The sequence below is a fragment of the Pecten maximus genome, chromosome 6 (genome assembly GCF_902652985.1).
Source record: "Pecten maximus chromosome 6, xPecMax1.1, whole genome shotgun sequence".
Taxonomy (NCBI): Eukaryota; Metazoa; Mollusca; class Bivalvia; order Pectinida; family Pectinidae; genus Pecten; species Pecten maximus.
Genome location: NC_047020.1, coordinates 30,431,291 through 30,443,735, shown reverse-complemented (window position 1 = coordinate 30,443,735; position 12,445 = coordinate 30,431,291). Strand labels below are relative to the sequence as shown.

Below are 12,445 nucleotides of genomic sequence, written 5' to 3'. Positions count from 1 at the left end.
AGGAATTCAATTTGAGAATATGTCGGAATTCACTTAGGTTTCCGCTAATGAGTCTGAGTCTATGTGATGTTTTACAAATGAAGTTCGTAGGGAGACCTCACACTTCTTGAATGATTCTATTATGAATCAATTTCAATCTGTCTGTTCCCCTCAAGTGGTATTTTTCGTCTCTGAACCACTGGGACACAATGATTTTGGTCTTTTGATATGATGTCTTTTTCTGACAGTGACAAGACTTTTCTGGCGGTCAGTTGGCCGTAACTGGTCAGTCTCTGATCTGTGATTTCTGTGCCAATAATTTGTCTGTATTTGTAACGATTGATGATAGGTTACAGCCTTACATATTCAGGATGACTAGAATTGATCCCTCCTGTGTTTGATTTGATGGAGTACAGATGGATTTCATTTTATGCCAACAAACAACGAATGCTTGACAGGACATGGACAGGGTTTCTTACTTGGAAGTCGTCCGCATGTTTAAAAAAATAATATTGACAAGTGGCGGTCTGTCTTGTATTCCCCTAATACTGCACAGTCCACCATCAACATAAATTGTGTGTCTGGATGCGTTTGGAATATTTTTATTGTGTGTATGTTTTTTAGTGAAAATGATAAAGGAAAATAAGCCTCATCGGCATTTTTCTACAATGAATGGCCGTGGTGATATCCATTCAAAATGTGCATCTCTGAAATCGTCCGAGTCCTGTACTGCAAACTTTCTAAAGAGATATGGCAATCAAAAATTCCGGACTAGAAAGTTCAACCTAAACATGTACTGGTACGGATCATTGTATCGTAGACTGAATAGGTGGGAGCGTACCTGGAGCTTACATCACAATCCCATATATGGTAAGATCATGTCTGTTCAGTCAATTTTAATGCTGTGGTTTGAATGATGATATCGTAATTCAATTTTCAGTGGTTTATATTTTACCGGTAGGTAATATATAATTTTGAACAAGATGTCAATGACTTGATATCTAAATCATTTTAAATTGGTGTAGTACAAAAATCAAATTATATAAAGGTGAGTATGTCTTGATAGTGTGTTATGGAAAATGCTGCTGTTTTATTGAAATGTTATAAAGAAATATCATCATTACAACTCTTCTTTATCAAATATATAATAAATTTACTAATAGTTAATACAATGGTTTGTGGTAAGGTACAGCCAGGTTCTTAGATGTTGGAAACAATCACCTTTACTGTGTGATTATAAACATTTCCCTTCCCTGTCAATGTTTAGTTCCAGGTGTTTAATTATAAACATTTCCCTTCCCTGTCAATGTTTAGTTCCAGGTGTTTAATTATAAACATTTCCCTTCCCTGTCAATGTTTAGTTCCAGGTGTTTAATTATAAACATTTCCCTTCCCTGTCAATGTTTAGTTACAGGTGTTTAATTATAAACATTCCCTTCCCTGTCAATGTTTAGTTCCAGGTGTTTAATTGTAAACATTTCCCTTCCCTGTCAATGATTAGTTCCAGGTGTTTAATTGTAAACTTTTCCCTTCCCTGTCAATGTTTAGTTCCAGGTGTTTAATTATAAACATTTCCCTTCCCTGTCAATGTTTAGTTCCAGGTGTTTAATTATAAACATTTCCCTTCCCTGTCAATGATTAGTTCCAGGTGTTTAATTATAAACATTTCCCTTCCCTGTCAATGTTTAGTTCCAGGTGTTTAATTGTAAACATTTCCCTTCCCTGTCAATGTTTAGTTCCAGGTGTTTAATTATAAACATTTCCCTTCCCTGTCAATGATTAGTTCCAGGTGTTTAATTATAAACATTTCCCTTCCCTGTCAATGTTTAGTTCCAGGTGTTTAATTATAAACTTTTCCCTTCCCTGTCAATGTTTAGTTCCAGGTGTTTAATTATAAACATTTCCCTTCCTTGTCAATGTTTAGTTCCAGGTGTGTGATTATAAACATTTCCCTTCCCTGTCAATGTTTAATTCCAGGTGTTTAATTATAAACATTTCCCTTCCCTGTCAATGTTTAGTTCCAGGTGTTTAATTATAAACATTTCCCTTCCCTGTCAATGTTTAGTTCCAGGTGTGTGATTATAAACATTTCCCTTCCCTGTCAATGTTTATAGTTCCAGGTGTTTAATTATAAACATTCCCTTCCCTGTCAATGTTTAGTTCCAGGTGTTTAATTATAAACATTTCCCTTCCCTGTCAATGTTTAATTCCAGGTGTTTAATTATAAACATTTCCCTTCCCTGTCAATGTTTAGTATATATAGAAAAACTTGGTTGCTAACTGAAAGTTCAATGTCTTTATTCCATGTTCAAAATTGACTTCTTTTCTCATGAATTATAGATCTAAAAATCTATATTAAAACATGAATGACTGAGTTGTTGATATCAACATGTACATCATCAACAGTTTTACTTAGGTGTGTTTGCTAGTATTTCAGTATTGAAAAGCAAATATATATTTAAATAAATACAGCATATACCTGACAAAATATCTGTGACCAGTGATATTGGATACTTGTGACAAATAATAATGGTCACTTAATTGTGACAGGTAAACTGAATACTTGTGACAGGTAATACTGGATAGGTAATACTGGATACTTGTGACAGGTGATACTGCGATGATACTTGTGACAGGTGATACTGGATACTTGTGGCAGGTAAACTGAATACTTGTGACAGGTGATACTGGATATTAGTAATACTGGTCACTTGTGACAGGTGACACTGGATATTTGTGACTGTGAAAGGTAATACTGGATAGCGCGATACTGGATACTTGTTAACTTATTAGAACTGTTAGTAAGTTAGTTAGTATGCCTGTCATTACCTTTGTATTGTTTATACATCATGAGGAATGCACTTAATTAGTTTATTTATAAAATTAATATAGGACAGTTTATCATACCTGTCTTGACACATTGCCTTTGATGTTGCTGTTTACCGTTCATCTTCCAGTGATGCCTAAAGAAGACAGGAAGATCTTTGCCTTCACATGGAGTGCTCTCAAGTAGAGAAACCACACAAGTTATGTGTAACATGCAATTTGCATTAAGGTTACTTGTATGAGATGAAACACCTCACACAGCTGACTGTGGATTTGGTGGTCTTTGATGTCAATGAATCAACATCAAAATAGTTGTTTATTAAAGACTGTAACCTGTGTTATGTTTGAAGGGGTTGTAATAATTGTTCTAATGTCTAGTTATAGGGAAGAAAGTCTTGTATTATTCTTTCTGCCAATTTTTGTCTTAAATTCAATCTCAAGAATGCAACCATGGTTGTTCAATTTTCATGTAATATCAAAAAGAAGAAGAATTGTTCAGCATTTGTAATGAAACCACTCTGTGTATCAGGGCGGTCCAGTACATTGTAGTGTATAACCAGAGTTACTCTCTCCCATTATTAGCAGTACGGCATGACATGTGAAATCAAAATTAAACTTTTATAACATTGTACTTGGTATCATTCTCGAATGGACAAATTTCCTTGTTAATATTTAAGTAGCAATCCCAGAGTGGCCAAGCTAAAATGTTCATACAAACCTGTATATTATAGAGGCCGAGAAATCTCAAATGATGGGAAGTCTCCAAAGAATAGAATTGGTTACATTTTACTGTAGTTTTACATGTACACTGTAGTAGTAATCTTGTTTTCCTATCATCATTGTTTATAGCCCTGAGGATACAGCACACCAAACCTATACCATCTGTAAAAAATTCTCTTAATCCCTCTTATTAGTCTGACAGGACCTGATTCCTTATCTTGGTTCCTTGAGAGACCATGCCCTATCTGGACTGGTCAGTGTCTTGGTGCCTTGAGAGACCATGCCCTATCTGGACTGGTCATTACCTTAGTTCCTTGAGAGATCATGCCCTATCTGGACTGGTCATTACCTTGGTTCCTTGAGAGATCATGCCCTATCTGGACTGGTCATTACCTTGGTTCCTTGAGAGACCATGCCCTATCTGGACTGGTCATTACCTTAGTTCCTTGAGAGACCATGCCCTATCTGGACTGGTCATTACCTTGGTTCCTTGAGAGATCATGCCCTATCTGGACTGGTCATTACCTTAGTTCCTTGAGAGACCATGCCCTATCTGGACTGGTCATTACCTTAGTTCCTTGAGAGACCATGCCCTATCTGGACTGGTCATTACCTTGGTTCCTTGAGAGACCATGCCCTATCTGGACTGGTCATTACCTTGGTTCCTTGAGAGACCATGCCCTATCTGGACGGGTCATTACCTTAATTCCTTGAGAGACCATGCCCTATCTGGACTGGTCATTACCTTGGTTCCTTGAGAGACCATGCCCTATCTGGACTAGTCAGTGTCTTGGTTCCTTGAGAGACCATGCCCTATCTGGACTGGTCAGTGTCTTGGTTCCTTGAGAGACCATGCCCTATCTGGACTGGTCAGTGTCTTGGTTCCTTAAGAGACCATGCCCTATCTGGACTGGTCATTATCTTGGTTCCTTGAGATACCATGCCCTATCTGGACTGGTCATTATCTTGGTTCCTTGAGAGACCATGCCCTATCTGGACTGGTCATTATCTTGGTTCCTTGAGATACCATGCCCTATCTGGACTGGTCATTATCTTGGTTCCTTGAGAGACCATGCCCTATCTGGACTGGTCATTATCTTGGTTCCTTGAGAGACCATGCCCTATCTGGACTGGTCATTATCTTGGTTCCTTGAGATACCATGCCCTATCTGGACTGGTCATTATCATGGTTCCTTGAGAGACCATGCCCTATCTGGACTGGTCATTACCTTGGTTCCTTGAGAGACCATGCTCTATCTGGACTGGTCATTATCTTCGTTCCTTGAGAGACCATGCCCTATGTGGACTGGTCATTACTTTGGTTCCTTGAGAGACCATGCTCTATCTGGACTGGTCATTATCTTAGTTCCTTGAGAGACCATACCCTATCTGGACTGGTCATTACCTTGGTTCCTTGAGAGACCATGCCCTATCTGGAATTGTAGTTAGTAGTCTTGACAAAGAAGGTATGCACAAATATAAAGAGCTAGTAATCATATATAACCTTCCAAAATTATTTGTTAGAAAATGTACCTGGTATAAAAACATAAGATACTCTAATTCCAAAAATATACAGGGTTTCCTGAACTTACAAACTTGTGGACGCATGGTTTTGTCAAAAATGCGGTTATCTACCACATTAAGCTATAAATTCATTTTATAATGATACTTTTAACATTTTTCATAATATTTTTTTTAAGTACAGCTGCAGCAACATATAAAATATCTATCTTAATTTGGCAACGTTCAAATCCACATTTTTGTCTTTGTTTTGCAGGCACATCTTGTTAGGGTAAAAACCAAGACTAAAATCTGAAACCAATAAATATAACAGGACCAGGGTCCCACAGTGACTTACTTTTATTTGTGATTTGCTGTCTTTGCAAAAATGTCGCATTATTTTTGGAATATTTCTGTCAAAAAATTGTAGTTCTGCAGGAATTTCCTTAAAACCTGTCATGATTCTTATACAATTTGATGTGTTACTTCAGTCTGCACCTCTAATCAACTCCCTATTGGGAGTGTTATATATCAGGGAAGGTGTCTGTGACTAACATCATTATAATTTCTGTGACACCTCAAAGTTTATATCCCTAAAGATCAGTTAAAATCTTCATTGCTTCCTTACAATAGATGCTAATTTCATAAGGCTATCAAAGTTCTTGTACATTTCTGCGTATGCAAATCTGAGCAAGTATCGTGGCGAGAAGAGCTTGGTCCTACACCACAGAGCATGCATTTAGCAAATATCCCAAACTTTAAGTTACTCTATCTAAAGCTAAAGTATCTAAAATCAAGTCTTGCATGATAAAAATGAGTATGACTGCGTGAAGACCGCAAACCTGACATTAAATCCTTCATTGCTGCTGAAAATGTCATTCAAGTTTCAATATAAATTTCCCTGTGAGTATAAAAACTTTATTACCAAATGCATTTCTCATGTTGTTACTATTACTGTTTCTCATTAACTTTTAATTTTCATAACCAAAATGATCAAATGTACCATTTAAATCATACCGTGCCACGTTAGTTTTATTAACTTTTTGAAACTGGTTCTAGTCACGACAAACCATTTGTAGATATCAGATTCATACCATATATTAATTATCACAGAAATATATGGAAATCATGCGACACCAGATACAACAAGTTTTACTGCTGTATATAGCCATAGACTATTTTTATCTTAGTTTTAAAGAGAAGTTCGTATATATAGAAATGGAATTCACAAATTTTTACAATTTAGAAATCAAATTGGCATTAATCAAATTATTATGGAGGTGATATTTAAATCCTTTTAGATGTATTGATCGATTAACTGAAGTAAAAATGTTATAGTTAGATTGTAATGATGGAAATATTAATAGATATCAGAAATTTGATTGCGTGCATTTTACAATGAAGTGGTGAAGATATAAAATTATACATTTTTATATGGCTTTTAATGTCAATTCTAGAAATGAGTCATTTTGTTAATTCAAAATTGAACATTTGCAAAATGGAAAATTTTGAATCTAATTTAATGCCCCCAATCTCATAAATTTCATTGATTATAGTTGAATTGAGTTTCAAACAATTTGATTTAAAACATTGTTTTGTAAAATGCATATTTCTTTGTCTTGTATGTTAAATTATCACAGTCACCTTGAATGTCAGGGTTGCAGACAAAACATGACTAAATATAGTACAGCATTGTGTGTAGGAATCTAAATATAGTACAGCCTTGTGTGTAGGAGTCTAAATATAGTACAGCATTGTGTGTAGGAGTCTAAATATAGTACATCATTGTGTGTAGGAGTCTAAATATAGTACATCATTGTGTGTAGGAGTCTAAATATAGTACATCATTGTTTGTAGGAGTCTAAATATAGTACAGCATTGTGTGTAGGGGTCTAAATATAGTGCAACTTGTGTGTAGGAGTCTAAATATAGTACAACATTGTGTGCAGGAGTCTAAATATAGTACAGCATTGTGTGTATTAGTCTAAATATAGTACAATCTTGTGTGTATAAGTCTAAATATAGTACAGTATTTTGTTGAGGAGTCTAAATTTAGCACAGCATTGTGTGTATTAGTCTAAATATAGTACATCTTGTGTGTATTAGTCTAAATATAGTACAACTTGTGTGTAGGAGTTTAAATATAGTACAATCTTGTGTGTAGGAGTCTAAATATAGTACAGCATTGTGTGTAGGGGTCTAAATATAGTGCAACTTGTGTGTAGGAGTCTAAATATAGTACAACATTGTGTGCAGGAGTCTAAATATAGTACAGCATTGTGTGTATTAGTCTAAATATAGTACAATCTTGTGTGTATAAGTCTAAATATAGTACAGTGTTTTGTTGAGGAGTCTAAATTTAGCACAGCATTGTGTGTATTAGTCTAAATATAGTACATCTTGTGTGTATTAGTCTAAATATAGTACAACTTGTGTGTAGGAGTTTAAATATAGTACAATCTTGTGTGTAGGAGTCTAAATATAGTACAGTATTGTGTGTAGGAGTCTAAATATAGTACAGTATTGTGTGTAGGAGTCTAAATATAGTACATCCTTATTTCTATATATGCTATATCTTTGTTTTAAGGAGCCTTGTTTGAAGGAGTCTATATATGTTATAGCCTTGTTTGAAGGAGTCCATATATGCTATATCCTTGTTTGAAGGAGTCTATATATGCTATATAGCCTTGTTTGAAGGAGTCTATATATGTTATAGCCTTGTTTGAAGGAGTCTATATATGCTATAGTCCTGTTTGAAGGAGTCTATATATGTTATAGCCTTGTTTGAAGGAGTCTATATATGCTATAGCCTTGTTTGAAGGAGTCTATATATGCTATAGCCTTGTTTGAAGGAGTCTATATATGCTATAGCTTTGTTTTAAGGAGTCTATATATGCTATAGCCTTGTTTGAAGGAGTCAATATATGCTATAGCCTTGTTTGAAGGAGTCTATATATGTTATAGCCTTATTTGAAGGAGTCTATATATGCTATAGCCTTGTTTGAAGGAGTCTATATATGCTATAGTCTTGTTTGAAGGAGTCTATATATGCTATAGCTTTGTTTTAAGGAGTCTATATATGTTATATAGCCTTGTTTGAAGGAGTATATATATGTTATAGCCTTGTTTGAAGGAGTCTATATATGCTATAGCCTTGTTTGAAGGAGTCTATATATGCTATAGCCTTGTTTGAAGGAGTCTATATATGTTATAGCCTTATTTGAAGGAGTCTATATATGCTATAGCCTTGTTTGAAGGAGTCTATATATGCTATAGTCCTGTTTGAAGGAGTCTATATATGCTATAGCTTTGTTTTAAGGAGTCTATATATGTTATAGCCTTGTTTGAAGGAGTCAATATATGCTATAGCCTTGTTTGAAGGAGTCTATATATGTTATAGCCTTATTTGAAGGAGTCTATATATGCTATAGCCTTGTTTGAAGGAGTCTATATATGCTATAGTCCTGTTTGAAGGAGTCTATATATGCTATAGCTTTGTTTTAAGGAGTCTATATATGTTATAGCCTTGTTTGAAGGAGTCTATATATGCTATATAGCCTTGTTTGAAGGAGTCTATATATGTTATAGCCTTGTTTGAAGGAGTCTATATATGCTATAGCTTTGTTTTAAGGAGCCCATATATGCTATAGCCTTGTTTGAAGGAGTCTATATATGCTATAGCCTTGTTTGAAGGAGTCTATATATGCTATAGCCTTGTTTGAAGGAGTCTATATATGCTATAGCCTTGTTTGAAGGAGTCTATATATGTTATAGCCTTTTTTGAAGGAGTCTATATATGCTATAGCCTTGTTTGAAGGAGTCTATATATGTTATAGCCTTGTTTGAAGGAGTCTATATATGTTATAGCCTTGTTTGAAGGAGTCTAAATGTGTTATAGCCTTGTTTTAAGGAGTCTATATATGTTATAGCCTTGTTTGAAGGAGTCTATATATGCTATAGACTATAGTATAGTACAGTTTTTTTAGTCTGATCTATAGTTATTCCCCTTGTCAAGGTCATGAATAGCAATGTCCTGAGTTTGATAGCAAGATTTGATTTAATATACTACCCTTAAAATCAATTACTGTATTGATATACTTCACATGCAGGAGAGACACACTTCAATAAAAAATCTGACAGATTTTCAGTTCAAACCAATGAAGTTAAATTATGTAAACAATTCTAATTGGCTGTTAAATGCCTTATATGGTTGTCTAGCTAAAAAGCAGGTTTTGTCTTGCTTAGCTGGGGAAAGAAAAACATTAAAAAAGTCTGGTTTTTATTCTGATAATGTAACAGATACTTTGTTGAACTAATGTATGGTATTGTTGACACAATCTCCAGGGGTGTTAAAAGTCTGAGCTATATAACTGACACGGCTGTAACCATCCGCCCTTATTGATACTTCATGCTGTTTCACAGATTTTCTAAATGCTGCAATGTTTACTGTTCTTGAAGGCTCTGGAAGGTCAATAATGAAGTCAAAAGGAATCTAACTGGGAATCGTGACATTTAGAATAAAGTTACAATTAATTAATTGTTAAACGTACCACGAAATTCTAATTATGAAGCGAGGATTTTTCAGGACATAATGACGATGATTATTGGCAGACAACTTGATAATTTGCCTTGTCTGGTGGTTATAAATATGGAATACAACATTGCACCCACTCTAATGTTGGTCATGTAGGAAACAATTTTGTTCAACCGGTGTATTTTAAAATTTCACATCTTTATATTTCATTAATCAACTGAAAGTGAACACAATTGTGTGTGGATTTCATGTGTGCATTTGTGTGGAGAAGGCTGTCCCTTCTATGTAAGGTCAATGAATTGTATGTAAATACGGTAATGATACAAAAGTCAATCTGATCCCAGCCATTGTTGGTTGGATCAATATTCTGTTAACCAAGCCACGTTTATTTATTTGCAGATAAATTTCAAGTTTTATACACTTGAGACGCTCCGGCCTATATAGAATTTGCTATAGAATTTATATCCTCTTAAATTCTGAAAGAAATTGGTGAAAATTAACTTTACAAGATAATTACTTCATCCAGGGCCCTCTTTTCTCGGGATACAGTATATATTAATGCCGAAAGTGACTTTTGTTTCCTTTGTTTTCACTCCGGTTCGTATACTGTATAATATCCTATACTGTCGGAACATTAGCTCATACACTGGTTGACATCAGAAAATATCAAAATCAGTCTACGACATTAAAGTAATATGAATTCTCTGAAGGTGTTATAAAATCAAATTGTCTATTCGTTGATATGACTAAAATATTAAATTGAACATTTTGACTTAACAACTTTTCTGTATCCTTATTTATATTGTTGAATATCACAATTCAGTGTACCTAGTTCAGTTGTTTTTAAAAGATTTGACTGTTGACTAACGTTAACAGTATGAAACAACTGCTTTGTAACCCAAATAACCCAAAATAATCAGATATTCAAATAAAGTAATGAAAAAAGAAGTCACTCATGTTATACATACACTATTTAGCCAGCAATTACAATCAGGCAGACGTTTCATCATACTGGTATCATTAGAATGCTTGGCCACATTTGTATGGTCTACGCTCAGGTCAGCAGTTTTGCCTTAATTTTCACAGCTTGTTACGATTAAACTATTAAACATTTTTCTAGCAATTTTCTTTGGAGACAGTGAAAACACTTAATTCAATTTTACAAAGAGAGTCGGATAACAATAAAAAGCACTACTTTGATGATTTGGAGTAACCTCCCCCTGTTGTAGTAATTTACTTCTCACGTTAGAGACCATTAGCTAGATCTGTGAACGGAAGCCATTACGAGTTTGGACGACCCTGACGTCATAATTATAACCCATTGGACTACATCTTCAAACACAAGCAGGCTTTTGACCAAAATTCTCATAATAACACCAACATTTTCAAGAAGTTATTTCATATTTATAATAATTGACTATTATTCAGAACATTAACTTTTCTCTAAATAGTATATACAGACAGGGTGAAATATATACTAAAACTGTTAATATTTCCTCTTTTGTCTACCTGGAAAGCACACTCATCTTTTTCGGAGAGAGATGTTTCATCGGAGGGAAGTCTGGAACGGAAATAGACGTGCTTTACTTGCTATAGAGTCGGTTAGCTGATAAATATCCTTTTCCATTACTGTTTTATATTTTGTAAGTGATGGGTCATGACTAAGGTCTCCGTTCTGGATTACTGGATATGAGCTGTAATTGGCCAATCAATACAGTTTCTACACTAACTGCTGACCCGTACAAGGGGAATAGTTTTACTTCGGTGCTCAACCCTGCAGCCTTAAAATGAGCAATTATGAAACGGTAGGCCAAAAATTGTCTCGAACTCTCAGACTTCTATGGATACTATAGCTGTTTCATAGACATCCGACGAGCTTTCCTGTAGAGACGCTGTTTCACATGGTGGGAAAACCACAAAGCCAAGCCATTGTGTGTAATGGAAAGGAAAGCAGAACCTTCTCTGAGGGTAAGCAGAGATCATGACCTCTACCAGAGGGAGTATAACAAGGAGCATGTTATACTACTGTAACAGTGCTTAATGTTGGAATACTTCTGTTATAAGATGATAAATGTAAAAGCCAGTTAATTAATGCAAAGTCCTGTAAGTTGGTCCGTTATTCATTGTGGTATAGAGACGACATCAGCCCCAATGTCAATAATCTTAGAGAGTGTATCTGAGCAGAACTTCGATGTACAAAGCAATGTTAAAGCTAGTGAGTTCAACTAAGTAGTTGAGTTAAGGTCTAATGTTCAAAATCAACTGAGTAAGATTCATTGAACAGATTTAAGCTAGGTTCTTAAGTCCATTTAAAACATATATATATCTAGTGAGTCTCAATCTGAACACCAGTGGAGCTCTAGCTGTTCCAATGTCTGAAGCATTGTGATTCTCAATTTGAACACCAGTTGAACTCTAAAGCTGTTCCAATGTCTGAATCATAGTGAGTCTCAATCTGAACACCAGTTGAACTCTAGCTGTTCCAATGTCTGAATCATAGTGAGTCAATCTGAACACCAGTTGAACTCTAAAGCTGTTCCAATGTCTGAATCATAGTGAGTCTCAATCTGAACACCAGTGGAGCTCTAGCTGTTCCAATGTCTGAATGGTAGTGTCTCTCGTCTCAATCTGAACACCAGTTGAACTCTATAGCTGTTCCAATGTTAGAAGCATACTGAGTCTGTCTGAACAGCAGTTGAACTCTAGCTGTTCCAATGTCTGAATCATAGTGAGTCTGTCTGAACACCAGTTGAACTCTAAAGCTGTTCCAATGTTAGAAGCATACTGAGTCTGTCTGAACACCAGTTGAGCTGCGAGCACAATTGAACAGTTAAGCTCAAAGAAGATTTGAAATAATGTTTGTTACATACAATTTTGGAAGTGAAA

At 35.1% G+C, this 12,445-nt stretch overlaps 1 protein-coding gene across 4 annotated transcripts in view; it reads left to right on the top strand.

Moving 5' to 3' along the window:
• LOC117329509 (protein Fe65 homolog) overlaps positions 1-12,445 on the top strand; it is a 178,566-nt gene that overhangs the window by 93,139 nt on the left and 72,982 nt on the right. For 3 of the 4 annotated variants that reach the window (XM_033887473.1, XM_033887474.1, XM_033887472.1), the window contains exon 1: positions 231-849. The exons of the other annotated variant lie outside the window; for it this stretch is intronic. In XM_033887473.1, coding sequence (XP_033743364.1) covers positions 609-849 — 241 coding nt within the window. In that variant the 5' untranslated portion in view covers positions 231-608. Of the gene's footprint in view, positions 1-230; positions 850-12,445 lie in introns of those variants that run through there. 4 annotated transcript variants of the gene reach the window in all.